Genomic DNA, 16,155 nt, shown 5'->3' with positions numbered 1-16,155 from the left:
TGTGAAAAATACTAAAAGAAGAAACATAGCAAAGCAACATACAGTTGTCACAGACCTGGTTCATCAAGAAAATTAAGTCAGACTATTAATAATTTCTTCTTCTCAAATAAGTCTTTAAAAGGAGGCAAAAAAGTCTTCTTCTCAAGGATTAAATATTACCAGCCTAGTCTTCTTTGCCATGTTATCTGATTTAGAAGATAGCAAGTTTGCCAAAATATTGAAAGATAAAGTTGCTAACTAAAATAAAAGGAAAGAAATTCCTTAGGCCCATCACATGACAGTGTCCTGTGAATTCTAAAACTCCTACTTTTCTTGAATTGCAATAATTATTTATTTAAATACAAAATATTTACTATATACAGTTACTCTTAAATGGAAATAGAGCAGGAACATTGCTGATTCATGAGTAATTTCCAGATGCAGTCACAGGTTCCTTGCTCAATGTGCTGGTGCTTCCACTGTCTCTACAGCCCTACACAGCAGCTATCATATGCCATTAATCTCTGTGCAGTACTTGCTGTATGCCAGGTACATACACTCCTGTCACCTCTCTGGACAAGTGAATGGTCATTTTAAGTGTGCCATGATTTGTAACTAAAGCAGTACAAGAAATCCTAAGTAATTGTTGGTGCAGCTCTAAGCTTGGTTGCTGGGGTACATTTAAAGTTTCATTCAATAAAATGCTAAATAGATGGGGTTTTTGATTTTTTTTTTTTTTTTTCAGCCCAGCTTCACATTTACATTTTTCTATCAAACACCCTCATACACTGTCCTGGGAGTATTACACTATGTTCCAGTGTAAAGCACATCTTGTTATGAGGCTGATTGAGAACAGAATTAGCATGGAGTTCATGTTACAGGTAGGTATTTAGATGATTATGTGGAATATAGAAAACTCCTTGTCTTCAATTGCATTTCTGTTCATTAAATTGAGTTCAGAGAAGTAGAGAAAAGGTCATCATAGGATTCCTTTTGTAGTTTCAGTTTTAGCAGGACTGCACAAACATTTGGTCATTTGTGTTAGGACAAGATTAACTGTTATTCTTATGCATAATTTACAGTACTTATTATATGCTGCATATTCTCTTTAATCTTAAGGTGTTTCATTGGTTTGGGTTGCTGTTAACATTGGGAGCCTATTTTCCTGTCCCTGACTGGTGCTGCTGTGAGCTAGCCTAATGAAATTATAAATGAGAATCCAGCTCTAGCTGTCTCCTTATATGAAGTTTTCAGTCTTCGATAAAACTTAGGTGCTTATATTAGAGAAGCATTTGAATAGAAGATTGTAATTTTATTCTGAAATACTGAACTTCTGCAGAACTGTAGTTTCTCTTCTTCACTCATTATCTTTTGTGACATGCCTTAGAAAGAATAAGGTGCTACAAATAAACAGTTAAAAATGAGTGGTATTTTCACATCAGCTTCAGGTTTTTGGGGGGTTGGGGGTTTTTGCCTTGCTTTGAGGTTATTTTTAAGGAAAACATGTATGTTATTGTGCTAGAGCTATTTTAGGTTGTGGTCAGGTTGAAAATACTGCAGAGAATCTGATGAATGTTTAATTTCTGATAAAGAAGATATAGTCAGTGATTTCTTTTACTGTAGATAACTTTTGAAAGTTGATGATCTTTTAATGGATTTTGTGTGTGCATATGTATGTGTAACTTGGAGGAAGATACATTTGGACTGAAAATTTCTGATATGGTCAAGCAAATGATTTCCTGTAATGTGTTTATTTTAAAAACCTTTTTTTGACGCCAGTTATCAGAAAGTGAGTTTATATTGACCTTTAGTTGCAATTAAACAGCAATTAAACAGAAAAGATTACTTTATATGTAAGTATTAAGGGAAAGTAATAACTTTTGATCATTTTAGGTTTTCAACAAGTTGTTGAGTCTGGCCAGTACTGCTTCATCTCAGAAGTTCCAGTCACACATGTGGAGTCAGATGTTGGTTTCCACATCGGGGTTTTTGAAATCTATCTCAAATGTCTCAGGCAAAGACATCCAACCTTTAATAAAGCAATGGGTGTATCCTTTTTATTCTTGGTCTGGATTGTTAATATGGAAAATGAATTTGGTTTTTTAATTGGCACTATCAAAAGAATGTGAAGAAGGGCATGAAATATCTTTGCATAAAACAGTTAAGTACATTATTCTGTGAATTAGATATGTGTGTGAGCCACAAGTTCACAATCTTTTCATAGTCCTTTGAACTATACTGGCTTTTTGCATATTCTTTACTAGAAGGGATTTCATTATTTTAAGTTTTCATTTGAAAGAAGCACAGGAACTCTGCTGGAATTTAAGGCCAAATTATACTAAAAGGATTCCAGAGGACACTGCCCATAGAAATATGCTGAACTGGGACATGGAAAATGCTATAGTCTGGTGCATTTTAATATGTGATTTCCAGTAAATCACCATGAAATAAGTAACCTATAGCACAGACTATTAGTTTACAATATACTTTAATAGCTTTTTAGCTTGTGTTAATAGCACAGTTTCAGATAAAATAAATCTCTGTGTGTTGAGTCTTCAAATTTAGATGATATTAGTAAAGAAACAGTTTCTTACTTTGAATTGATATGAGGGGAAATTTGAAGTGGCTCCATTTAGCAGGTTTCATTGGTAGTTTTATTTAATGTGACTCCAGGCTAGAATTGTACGTGACTGCAGCAAAAACATACCTTACTGTTGTAACAGACAACAGAAGAAGGTATTTAATTTGAGCTGACTTAACAATATTCATGCATCTCAATATCTTAACTAAAAAGCACTGTATAATTAGTACTTTTAGAGTAATTTGAGAAATTAGTATTTTATTTGCATCAGAAGTGTTCATAAAGTATAAATATACATTATTCTGATTTACATACCTTGCTGTGCCAAGCACTTAAGAAAAATAGAAGTTCTGTATTCACACTGCAGTGACAGTTAAATGTCAGTTTACTGTCTGAGCTGGGTGAATTTTAACTGCATCTGTTCTGTAAGGAAGAAAGAACTGTATTTCACACATTTGGGGATTATTTTCACTTTTTCCACGCTTTGGCCCCCTAAAACCACTAGAAATGTCTTAAACTGTACCTGATGACAAAGTCCCAGAGCTTCATGAAGGCAGCATCTATGAACAAGAACCAGTCTGAAGTATTTATCCAAATGGCCAAGTTTTGGGAGGAAAGTTAATACCTTCTGTATGAGAAGAAGTGTCTTTGAATATGGAAGCTCTTCCCTTAAATGTTGGGACATAAAAGAACAGATTTTCCTCCCTTGCTTTTGTCTCATATTGTCAGAGACTTGTGAGAGTGTGCATTAGAATAAAATGCTTCAGTTTAGTGTTTTAGTTTGCTATAAGTCAAGTGTAGTAATGGCTGTGATACAGAAATGAATGATGAAATTATTCACAGGAAAAGCTGTCTTGAAGAAATCATTGCTTGGGCAAAAATTTAGAGTGAGATTGTTACTTTTTATCATTCATATTGTATACTTTCATGTATATGTGAACTCACACACACACACACATTCACACACACACGCACACGCGTGAATGCTCACATGACCCGGTTTGGAAAACTGCAATAAAATAATGGAGTTAAATGTAGTGTGGGTAGAAAACAGAAGCTAATGTCTACATTTTCCCCTTAGTTTTATTTAACTAAAATACATAGTAAAACCATTACTGAAGTCTTACACAATTACTCTTCTGAGAGCATGCCAAGGACATTGGATGTGGTAGAGTCCAGAATAGTTTTTCATAATTAATTTCTTTGTACTAGGTAGTTTTCATTTCATTTCAGATTTTCTCCATAAGAAACATGAAAGGAAAAAAAATTTAAGGAACGTAAAACCCCAGAGTTTCGTGAATGAACATGAGTGATTTCATTTCCAAATTTTCTTGGAATGGGAAATTCTAGGAATAAAGAGGCATAAAGCAAGTATTAAGCATTGAGAATTATGGATTTTTATAACTATTGCATTTTGCACTAGAATTCCTATACTACTTATTAGGGATCAGAGTGGAGTGGTAAAATTTTATGGTAGCTTTGCATTTAATAGAAAACGGAATGTATTGGAATTGGAAATAAAACAAGATTACACATCTCCTGGGACTCAGAAATACGTGGTAAGGTGCATTTTCCATATTTTACCTACACATACAAGTATGATGTATACATTAATAAGCATAAGTTTAATGTTAATAACAAAATCTTGTGAACTTGAAGGGTCCTCTTAAAGTGACAGTGCAAGAACTTGATGGCTCATTCAACCATACATTGCAGATTGAAGAAAACAGTCTTAAACATGATATACCTTGCCATTCTAAAAGCAGAAGGTAAGAGCTAAAATACTAACTGCAGGTATTTTTACTATGGATTTATGAAAACATTCAGGGCATTTGATGATAAATATATGCTTCTTCTTAATCTTACTAAGATTCACCTGTGATGTAAGTGGAGAATTTCATACTGTTTAAGGACAGCAAGAAACCTTACAACAGTTCTTAATTATAAGTAATTTTGTAGAAGTTTTATGAAGATCTAATTTATGTAGAATAAGTTGAGTGAAGACTCTAATAATCAAATTATTCAAAATTTTCCCATTCTTTGAATGGGAATCACAAATTAGAGGGAAGACAGATGTAGGCCAGAGGAGTGCCTCAAGTGAAGAGAGTGCCAGGATTGTTTGGCAAACCTAAGGAACAAGAAAAGTGACATACTTCCCTCATTGAATCTCTCCATCTTCTAATGCATTTTGATAGTTACTTTGAATTCTACTTCTCAAGCTTCTGTGTTTATGTGTAATTGTAAAAATAGTGGGGGTAAAAATTGTAGAAATGGATACGTAGCTCAAATTTATATTATGAATATTATGCTTTTGTGTGGTGAAATGCACAGAGTACTTTTGCATTCCTAAATTTAATTTATAAACATCTATTTGCCAGTCTGGTAAGTAATACATCTTTTTTTCCCCTCTTTTTTAATAGAAATAAGAAGAAAAAGATTCCACTGATGAATGGAGAAGAGGTGGACATGGACCTTTCTGCTATGGAGTAAGTTGTCTTGTTGGAGTTTCTCAGTGTGAGTCTGAGCCATCTTCCCCTTGTCTAAAGCATGCTATTTTGAAGGATTGGATGATAAAGTTGTACTTTATTATATGACTGACAACTTTCCAGACTATCTCACATTTCTCTGTCTTTACTGACTCTTTTCTGCTGTAGCTGGGAAATGCTGGCAAAGTGTAAAAAGTATGGGTTAACCAATATAATCAGATTTTATAATAAATCTGGACATGGTATGGTGATAATAAATTACTTAACTCTAACTCATTTCCAATGATATCTTTCAGCTGACTTCATAGGTAAGATGTAAACAAGAATTTGTTTGAAACCAAGTAAGAGCAATTTTTATTGGATCTTGAAGACCATTTAACTGCCACTAATACAGACAGGTTCCTGAAATCCGTAATTACAAAAGAATTCCTGTAGATTAAAATAATGATGAAGTGCTTCGTACTGAAATCCACACTGACATTCATTTCAGTTGGAACTGTTAAGCTCTTTGGAAGCAAATTGTTGCTCAATTAAATACCTGCCTTACCCTCCTTGACTTGGAGCCAGCAGTACCCTCAGAGACAGGAGAGGTGTTGGCACTGGGTTTTCTCCTCTTGAAAGCCAGTGGTGTCTCTTTGAAGAAGGATAGATTGCTTGTCACCTTAAAAGTGTTGCAGATTCTTATAAATTTAATCTCAGCTAATACATTATGAGAAAAAAATTTGTAAGACATATTTACATTGAGCAAGTCATTGCTATCATTTCCATTTGAGAGTTAACATATTAATAGTTTTAATTGTATTAAAGGATAATTACCCTAAATATTTGTGACTGTTTTTGATCATTTATGCTCAGGTCCCTGCTTTGTTACCCTGAGCTGAGACTTCAGTGATCTTAGAAAGACCTTTGAACTGGGATAGGATTTTATGCAAGACACTTGCATTTGATCTGCTAACCTGATCTGTGGTGTGGTCATTCTGCTGTCCAGTTTGGGCTTCTCTGCTCCAAGCATCTGTGATAATACACATTCTATTTTCGAAATCTTGTGTATACACTCTTTGATTGTTGTTTCTTCTCTAGCTACTAACTTGGTGGCAATTCTGGATTTTCTACAAACATATACAGAAATACACATCATATTTATAATGACGCTCTTTTCATCAGTCCAAACTCTCTCCTAATGCTTTGTTGGTATTTTGATTTTGTGACTTTTATATGGAAAAATGAGTAAGAGAATGTATTGCATAATTTGTGCTTGTTGCTCCCATAAATTACTTCTGCATTCACAGTGCTGTGTGAATAATAAAGTGTAAAATGTGTGTTTGGGTGAGTAATTTTATCTGTGGGATAACTTCAATCCTGATTTTTATAATTTTCATGGTTACCCTTGTCAGCTTTCAACATCATAGCATATGAGTGATTGTAAAGGAATTTCACATCTGTTGATTTTAAAAAAGTGTATTTACCACCAGATTTTCTTTCTTGGATTTATTTTTTTTTGGTAGTCTTAACCTTTAGAAGGTGATAAAGTGCTTATCAGTTAGGAAAATTGTAGCATCTGAGCACATAGAATTAAATATACTGGGATCATACAGTAGTTTACCATGAACAAAGATCCGTAGGTTAAAAATACTACGACACTGTATTCACTTTGATATATTAGAGGTTTGGAGAGATTGTCCTGGGAGGCTATCAAATTGCCATCCTAGAAGCAGGAGACTGGAGCAAGAGACTTTCGAAAGTTCTCTCTAACCTGTATTTTGTTATGGTTCTTCGAATTTAAATACTGTACAAATAACTCATAACAAGTTAGATGATCTTTAGCATTTCTTTAGTGTTGAAATTTTGTAAGCTATTAATGTTTTTTTATGTCTATCTTAGTGCTGATTCCCCCTTGCTCTGGATAAGAATAGATCCTGATATGTCAGTACTGAGGAAGGTGGAATTTGAACAGTCTGATTTCATGTGGCAGTATCAGCTAAGATATGAGAGAGATGTGGTGGCACAAGAAGAAGCCATTCTGGCACTGGAGAAGTTCCCTACTCCGGCATCCCGGCTTGCACTGACCGACATCCTGGAACAGGAGCAGTGCTTCTACCGGGTGAGAATGCTGGCCTGCTTCTGCCTTGCAAAGGTGAGCTTGTGTGCATGGCAGAAAGGGAGGAAATCCACTAGACTTTGTAAATGGCTGAAAATGGGTCAAAACTCATCACAGTTCCTAAACTGGCTTGAGATTTAGCTTCTTAAATGTATTTGCCAAGTATTTTTAACATGGCTGATTTGAAAGGAAAGTTGTATTATTTTAGTCTGTAAATGGAGACTGCAGAAGGCTTTCATAATTGTCAAAACTGAGACGTCAGACATGAAAACCACAAGGGATTTTTCCAGATTTCATTAAGTAGCAGAAATAAAAGACTTTTGTTTCATTTTTTTTCAGAACCAAAGTATATTTTTTATTATTTTAGTGGGAAGTTCCTTGGCCAGTCTTTTGAGAACTCTGAAGTGCTGAAATTCATCTTTTCCTAATTGAACTTCAGATTGCTGCTCTGTATCGTTTCAGATTGAATAGGGTCACAAAATAAACATCAAGTTGGGATACAATTAAATCTTTAAAAGCCAAATAATTGCCTGGAAAAGGGAAGATATTTTTTTTCTTAGACATAAAATTGGCATTAAGAATGAAAACTTGTAAACCCGTAATTTTACATCAATTGGATGGAAACACAGAAGAACAAGAATTTCCAAAATGGCATATTGGTGACTTTTATGCACAGGAAGACATATTGATTGACAGTTTGTTGAGATTATTGACACACAGCTTGCTTTCTGCTGTGTACCTGTTGGGAATCATTTAGTTCCCATACAGAAATAAAGCCTTCAGCCATATTTTGAAAATCAAAATCCCATTTTTTTTGACAAACTATTTTAAAATTATGAAACACTGATGTGAAACTACCAGAGTATGTTCTAGTACTGGTGCTGCCCGTGCTGACTTAAAATATGTGCTTTTCATAACAAATTCACTTGGAATCTAATAGTATCTATATTCCACTATCTAATAGTAAATATATTCCACAGGTAAATTAAAAGAGCAGTTGTTGCAACATTTAAATGCTATAGTTTTTTCTATCTTTACTGTAACTTCTTAGGCAGTTGGGCTGCAGATAATCATTGCTGGTTTTGTTCAGTTGTAATTGTATGGAAAATCTTGGGTCTGTGGATAAGGTGGTTGACTTGCAAAAAAGAAGATAATAAGGCAAGCAAAAAACATGGCTGTGACATTAAATCAAGGTGAAGGAGCATGGCAAAGCAAAGTTGTAGATATGTTTATGTAAGTACCTGGGAGGAAAGTGTAATACATTCTATTACTGATTCCAACATCGGGACATTAATAAGAATAACTTCCTGTTGTCATTGAGTTTCATTTTCTCAGGTTGTAAATATTCAGGACTTGTATTCTTCACTGAAAAAAGCGGAGTCCCTCGTGAATATTTAAGAGGGGGGTTCTTTTTTGATTTACAGTTTCTAGCTGGGTTGCAGTTACTGTTGTCAAATATTTTCAGTGTAGTCATGGTGATACAGAGAAATTATATGTGACAATGCAATTGTCAAACTGAATTTGCTATACTTTCTTGGTATACCTCATTGTAAAAAAGGACTTCAGTCTCTCAGCAGTAAAGTATCGAGGTGATATATCAAATCCTCATTGATAAATTAAGGATATGAGTGAACATGTGTGCACATACACTGTGAGTCTCATTCCTGAGTCCTTCAGGGCAAGTAACAAATACAGAGAAAGGAGAAGATAATGTCACAGTCTTAATTCCTGAGGGTACACAGGCTGATTTCCCAGTTCAGATCCATGGCAGTGTAGGGGATGTGTTATAAACTTTCCAGTAGGAACACTACCATCCCAATCTTCTCCCTCCCAAACAATGAGGAGTTTCATAGATGTGCATGAGAGTTAAACCTTAGTCCACATTTTTATGCTGTACTGAATTTAATGGTGCAGAAATGGAGTGTGCCTCCTGCCTTTTTTAAGTAGGAATAATGCAACATAGGTCATTTGTGCTACTGTATGAGGAACGTGCAGTTGCATTTAGTTCAGAATGTGTAATGTCTCCATAGACTAAGTATAAAAATGAGGTTCTGTCAGTAAAGAGAAAATTAAATGAGCTGTACAACACATGATAAGACCAAAAAAATATACTGCAAAGATAATGTTTTAACTACTATTGATTTTAATTGAAAGTAGTTGTTTATCTACAGGCTTTGTAAAATTAAATGCTTAAAAGATAAACCCTGATATTAATGGAATGGTGAATATCTTGTAAACATAGGACACTTTGATCTTTTGGGGATTGAGTTTTATTGGACACTGCTACATAAATTTTGTATCTGTAGTTTTAAGTTCTTTATGGTGGTTTCTAAGCAGTCTTTGGGATGGATCTTCCTCTGCAGGAAGAGTTACGTTAGCTTTCAAAAAAAGCTGTACCTGCATCTTTAGTTCAAGCAGTTCACCTATTGCAAGGGGAAAATCAATTGCAGTATTTTCCCTCTCTGACTTTCCTTTGGAGCCTGGCTTAGTGGAAAAGTGGTTTTTAGTAATAAAGCACCACACTTCCCCAAAAGCAATGATGAAGTGGATTGCTATGCGTTTTCAGATAGCCTCTTGCTTTTTCTTCAATTACCGAATATGTAATAGCCTTTGAAACAAGCTGCATAATTTAGAAGGAAATCATCAAATTCAAGTTTTTCTTTGTAAGAACAGATTTTTCCTTAGTTTGTGGTGGGTCTGTAACAATGGGAATTCCTGCTACATTTTAGGGTGCATTGGTCCCATCTGCCACTCTGTGGCACCACCAGGCACAGGTGTTCTGCAGGCTTTCAGTGCTTCTTACAGCAAATGTATGAAACTCAGGATGCTGGGGAGGCACAAAGAGCAGTTTTGTCTTTGTGGAACCTTAACTGTCTTATACCAAAGCAGACTATAGCAATAAATTGTTCTCAGTGCACAGTCTTCAATAAATGACAATTAAAGTTAGAGGGCACTGCCTTCCCTTTAACTTTAGGGGTGGTCTTTTATTCTTAGGGTGGCTGAGGCCTGTTTAAAGTCTAGGCTGAGGTTACTGGCAGGGTAAATTTGGGAAGTTGGTATTGCAAAATCCCCTTCCATCACTGGCTTCCGTAGAGTCAGAGAACTTGGCTTAGTAAACACAGAATATTCATCTAAAATATATAAAAGAGAAAATAATTAAGAACAGAAGTTTATCATGGAAGGATAGTTAGTTGCAGATGTCTTCCAAATGGAACAATTTCCATAAAACTTACCTTTAATGTAGATAAGATATATTGGGAATGACACTGAAAACTTAGCTAATATAAGATAATACACATGAAAGTAAGTATCTATTTAAAGGAGAGAATGTTCTTGGCAATTACCCTTTTTGATTATGGGAAATGTGTATTTTTCTACAGCCAAACTAAACCAGCAGTGGTCGTGTTAATATGATTTCCCTTCCCCCTACTTATTCAGATTGCAAATTCCATGGTAAGTACGTGGACAGGACCACCAGCCATGAAGTCACTCTTTACCCGAATGTTTTGTTGTAAGACTTGTCCAAACATTGTGAAGACCAACAACTTCATGAACTTTCAGAGCTACTTTCTTCAAAAGGTAAAATTTATTTTTCTCAATGAATGTTTTAAAAGAATTGTCAAAAATACAAAAATGTTCCTACAACTGACAGTTACAGGAATGTTTGTAGCACAAACCTGATTTCCTCTTTAATAAAAATCAAAGTAACTGATTCTTTCTCATATGGCTTCAGTTTGTTCAGTCTTATTAAAAATCAATTAACAAATTCTTAGCTATTTTTTTCTGATTAGGTGAAGTTAAATTAGCAGTATCTTCAGAAGAATGGAGAATTATATCCTATTATATAATTACTTGCAATTATTTGTGAGCTCATTCTTAAATAGGACTGTAAGAAGGATACTAATTTTATCTTTTAGGTGAATTCAGCAACTGCCTTCATTCTTTAGGGGCAGTTATACCATACTGCAAGTAAAATCTTATAAGTCTTAAATTGGTGGACATTTTTAGTTCAAGACATTGCATGATCCTTCTTGCCCTCTTCTTTCTATTGTCAGCATCACATATTGCCACTGTTTATTTTGGTATTAGCACAGGTTTTTTTGCTGTAACCTATGGTTGTTCATTGGATGACAAGATTAATGGCAATGTTTTTCTCTCAAGATTCACTTGACTGAGTGATTGAGTCCTTATTTCATAGGTTTCATATTCCTGATTTTATAGAAAACTCAAATTTTTTTTTTCTCTCTGAACAAAACTGTTTCATTCTTCATGTCATTCTTGGACCTTCTTTTTGTATTTTTCTGCTTTTTTGTTCAGTCTTTACCTCTAAATCTTACATTTTTCTCCCTTTTAATCCTGTGTGCCAAGTTTGTAGATCTAGAGTAAGATTCTTAAATCTATGTTGAGTGGAGCCTAGAGATCTGCTTAGCTCATTCTAAGATAAATACCTAATCAGAATAACAGCTGTCTGGCTAATAATTCTTCAGGCTTCACTGACCCTGTTGGGTCTATCTGTCTCAGTGAAAGTGGAAGCTTAGACATCATGTTCACATGAAAACATTCAAATTCATTGTCTATCTCAAATTCCATCATCATTTTCTATGTCTCATTGTTTTTCATTTGATACCTTTTGTCTTGACTTGAGAGTCTGTTTTTTGGATGTACTTTTTTTTTTTTTAATGTCTGTGTTGTGACTAATTACTGAGCAATAACTACATAGTTTATTTGATCTGAAAATTATTCAGTACATGGTCTGACTTTTAAAAATTATGTAAATACAGCTTTTCAGAAACCTACTATTATATATTTGTTAATTGCTGATTTTCAGGACGTACTTATTTTCAAGGTGTAACTATAATTTCAATAATGTAAAGAGTGATATTAATTAATTGTATTACACAGACCATGCCTGTTGCCATGGCCCTTCTGAGAGATGTTCACAACCTTTGTCCTAAGGAGGTTTTAATGTTTATTTTGGATTTGATCAAGTATAACGATAACAGGAAGAATAAGGTAAAGACAGTCTTTATTTTAATCTCTTACTGATTTGTTTTTTGGTGAAAAAAGTTTTAGTTAGTACACTGCATGATGTTTGATGCCACTGCTGCAAATACCTAGCTCAGAGTTGATGAAAAGGTAATGTGGTAAATGTTAGAGAATATCCTGTAGCTGACATTTCTATGGCAGCATTTCTTGGATGTTTCAAAGCTCTGTGTGCTCGCTGTTAATGCTTGTCTTCATTTGCACACGTACTTTTCTTGCTTTACTCTTTTTCGTTCAAACGACCCAAGTGTTTGGAGAAAATGTAGCATGAGAAGTTCAGCACTGTTTTTTGATGTTTATTTACCTTGAGAGGAGTATTTGAAAGAGCAAAGAAAGGAAATAATCTTTTTTAACACTATACAGGACTCTAGAATTCTGTGTTCTGAGTATCAGTTCTAGCTCACAGAACTGGATTGTCTTCATCTGGTTAAATAACAGGTGAACCACAGGTTTGTGTTGTTTCATCACTAAACTGAACCATCTGAGTTGGAAATGTTGTCACCCCAAGTTCCTTCCCAAACAGACCGCTTCCGAAGGATGATTAAATGATCTCTAAGATCCTGAGCTGATACAAAATTCCATCTGTATATCTAGGAGCCTAGCATAATCTTCCCAATTAAGTATCCAAAGTGGAGTGGAACCAGTCTAATGTGTCATAAACTTCATTTTTTTTGTGTGTGTAGAACACACACTGCTGCTTGTTACTGAAATAAGGATGATGGATGGGTAGAGTTAGAGAGTTGGATACATGAATGCAGGCATCAGTATTCAAATAAAAGGGTGACGTGCTGACATCTCAGCCTCACCTTCCCATGCGTCCCTTTTACACATGTTTAACATCTTCTGCTGGATCCGACAGATGCTGGGTTTGTTTAGGTTAAAGTAACTAATACTCAAATCCAGTACTTCTTTCTGCTTTTTTTAAATTTTATTTTTATATGTTTTGCTGCTTACTAACACAACCAACAGATGCAAAAGACAGCATAATGGAAGGGGTGAAACCATGAGCCCAGGTAAGAGGGGTGGATGAAGAAGTAAGATCTTTTTCACTAAGCAGCAGTGAGCTTATTAGTTCATTTCAGAAGCTCATGAAGTTGCTGGCTGGATTAATGGTATGATTTTCAGAACCATATTTTCTTGTTTTCCTTTCTTATGCAGTTTCTCCCATGGTCTTGGTTTCAAGATCTGTTGTATAACAGGGCTTAAGCATTTCTTAGCTTTGAAAGGATACATACTGTTATATTTTCTTGTGTTAAATATTGGTTTTATGTAGTTTTCAGACAACTACTACCGTGCTGAGCTGATTGATGCCCTAGCCAACTCTGTGACTCCTGCAGTCAGTGTGAACAATGAAGTTCGAACATTGGATAACTTAAATCCTGATGTGCGACTTATTCTTGAGGAAATTACTCGTTTTCTGAATATGGAGAAGCTTCTTCCCAGTTACAGACATACTATCACAGTCAGGTATGGTTTAGTGACACTGCTTTTCTTGGGTTTTATGGACCTTTCTGTAGTTTGCTTTTGAGATTTTAACTTGTATGTCTTAATCTTAAATGTCAAATTCCTTTCAAATATCAAAAGCTGATAATGCAAGTTTGTCTTGATTGCTTTACTTTTCAGTATTAATTCTTGTCAATATAGACCTTTAGTAGCAGTCATAATTTGATCATCCCGTGCCTCTTTAAGAGGAGCATTTATGAAAGTTTTGCCTTGTAACAATAACTGTAGGGCATGCAACATCACATGAGCTGTGTTTTCTCTAAGTTATCTTGGCTGTACTGAAACCAAGCAATGGATTTGACAGAGTGGAAAATTTTGTTTGTGTTTCTGCCTAATTCAGAGATAGTAAGAGCTGTGTGTTAATCCTGTGAATGTAATTGTAACATGTTAATCATGTTAGTGTGGATAACATAATTCAGAAGATTTGCAGTACTTGATTTGGAAGAAAGTAATTTTATTTTTCTTGGCTGGTGTTCCATAAAGCTGATGTGTATTTTCTTCTGCTACCATTTCTAGCTGTTTAAAAGCTATTCGAGTGCTTCAGAAGAATGGCCATGTCCCGAGCGATCCTGCTCTCTTCAAGTCGTACGCAGAGTACGGGCACTTCGTCGATGTCCGGATAGCAGCGCTGGAGGCTGTTGTTGACTACACAAAAGGTACTTTTTTTCCAAGTATTTTGACATTTATAACAATTCTCATACAAATGTAATGCTTACCTCATTAATATTAGGTTGAAATAGTGTTCACCAGAAGAGCTTGTATGGTGACAGGTGTATAAATAAGAAACTGAGATTTCTATTATTGTTTTGTCCCAGCAAGTACAAGTGTTATGAAGATGTGCTGAGCATTGTTTCTCAGTGCTTTGCAAATTGAATCAGATACCAGTATTTTGAAATAATGAGTGGCAGTAAGGGGATTTGGTAATTTGTCTTTAACACTTCAGTGACTTTGATTTATTTGATTTCAGCCATAAATGCTAGTCAAAGTCATTGATTTTGCTTTACTTTCTTCCTGATATCTTAATTGTGCTTTTTGCATGTATCTTGTGGTTATAAATTTTGGAAACTTAGATTATTGTAGAGATATTTTGGCTGATTCTGTTTTGCCATTCCTTATGCGTAGCTTATGTTTGTGAGATGTTTACATTCTTTTAATATTACCTTTATCCTAGTTGACTATTGCAGGTCCATGCAAAAAAATCCCTGGACAGTTTCTTGAATGCTCTGTAGTTGATACTCAATCCTGACAGATTTCTGATGGTAGTTAGAAATTACAGCTTCAGTGATGTGCATTAATTACATAAAGTTAATTTAGTATTATATTGTCCTGTTCATTTATTTGGGCTAGTCTTTATTTGTTCAGGAGATTTGTAGTACTTTTGTGTTTGGAGGTTTATACCTTTCAAAGGGGCCAAATCCTTCAGTTCTTCCTCTGTAGCAGACTGGTGGATCTAGATTTCTAATTATTCTCTTTCAGATTTTGTGGGTTTGTTTTGTTTTCAGGGTAAAATAGAGTTTCCTTTGCTTGTTACACAAATAATTGTTTTCTCCTTTTTTTTAAGAGCTGTATTACTTTGACATTATTCCTGTCTCTCTATCCAGAGATTTCTCAAACTAGATAAGCAGTGGGTGGGTTTAAGGCAATTGGAATCTTTAAGTGAATGCATTTGGTGAAACTCAGGCATCCAGTCACAGGCTGAAAGCAGGTTATCAGTCCAAACAGTTGATAACTGTGAGGAAGGCTGTGCACCCAGCAGGCTCCCTCCTGTAATCCACCAGACTCTCTGTATCCTTAATCCACTGTGCTCAGACCACTTGGTGATCCCATGAATGATACACAGCTAGAATTCAGAACTGTGCTAGTGCTGTGTATATATCTCTCTGGTGGGCTAATTGCTTTTTTCCACCCTTCATAGAATGTTAGTGGAAATATTTGCTGGAGAATAGAAAGCTTACTCATCAGCTCTTTTTCTTTAGAAGAATCTCCTCACTAATTCATCCCACCCTGTGGAAAGACAAACTGATAGAAATAATGTTTTCTCATTAAATTCTTGACCTTTTATGGATGATATTTATAGTTAATAACTGGCTCAAATAAGAAAGTGTTTGTACTACAAAGTAATAAAGTGCATATTTAAAACAGCTGATCAAACAGGGTGTTATATAAGCAAGATAATAGGGTAAGTTGCTTGAAACCTACAGGAAGCTAAAACTTGAGTGGTGAAAAGTAGTAGATTACTTGAACTCGATGGTTGAGCTGAACAGAGTTTTTGACTGAGCTCAGACCAGAATACTGCTGTACCTACCTGCCTTGCTCCTTGCTAACAGCTTTTTCTCTGATGCAGAGGTAGCAGATGCAAATATCTGTCTTCTATAAAGTCTCTACAATTCACCCCACAGCCTGCTATCTAGCTGGTCATCAGTCATTTCTCAAATACAAGCTTACAGTGCTGAGCACAGGAGCTC

General features: G+C 35.1%; 1 protein-coding gene across 4 annotated transcripts in view; it reads left to right on the top strand.

Annotated features, from left to right (window-relative positions):
- Nucleotides 1–16,155, top strand: part of TAF2 (TATA-box binding protein associated factor 2) — a 59,992-nt gene that overhangs the window by 21,458 nt on the left and 22,379 nt on the right. For all 4 annotated transcript variants that reach the window (XM_050970587.1, XM_050970588.1, XM_050970586.1 and 1 more), the window contains exons 11-20: nucleotides 725–860; nucleotides 1,873–2,027; nucleotides 4,005–4,119; nucleotides 4,220–4,329; nucleotides 4,981–5,046; nucleotides 6,928–7,180; nucleotides 10,583–10,723; nucleotides 12,047–12,157; nucleotides 13,461–13,654; nucleotides 14,207–14,346. In XM_050970587.1, the coding sequence (XP_050826544.1) occupies nucleotides 725–860; nucleotides 1,873–2,027; nucleotides 4,005–4,119; nucleotides 4,220–4,329; nucleotides 4,981–5,046; nucleotides 6,928–7,180; nucleotides 10,583–10,723; nucleotides 12,047–12,157; nucleotides 13,461–13,654; nucleotides 14,207–14,346 (1,421 nt within the window). The remainder of the gene's footprint in view (nucleotides 1–724; nucleotides 861–1,872; nucleotides 2,028–4,004; nucleotides 4,120–4,219; nucleotides 4,330–4,980; nucleotides 5,047–6,927; nucleotides 7,181–10,582; nucleotides 10,724–12,046; nucleotides 12,158–13,460; nucleotides 13,655–14,206; nucleotides 14,347–16,155) is intronic.

The sequence above is a fragment of the Serinus canaria genome, chromosome 2 (assembly GCF_022539315.1).
Source record: "Serinus canaria isolate serCan28SL12 chromosome 2, serCan2020, whole genome shotgun sequence".
Taxonomy (NCBI): domain Eukaryota; kingdom Metazoa; phylum Chordata; class Aves; order Passeriformes; family Fringillidae; genus Serinus; species Serinus canaria.
Note: the sequence above shows the minus strand (reverse complement) of the source record. Positions and strands in the feature narration are given on the sequence as shown.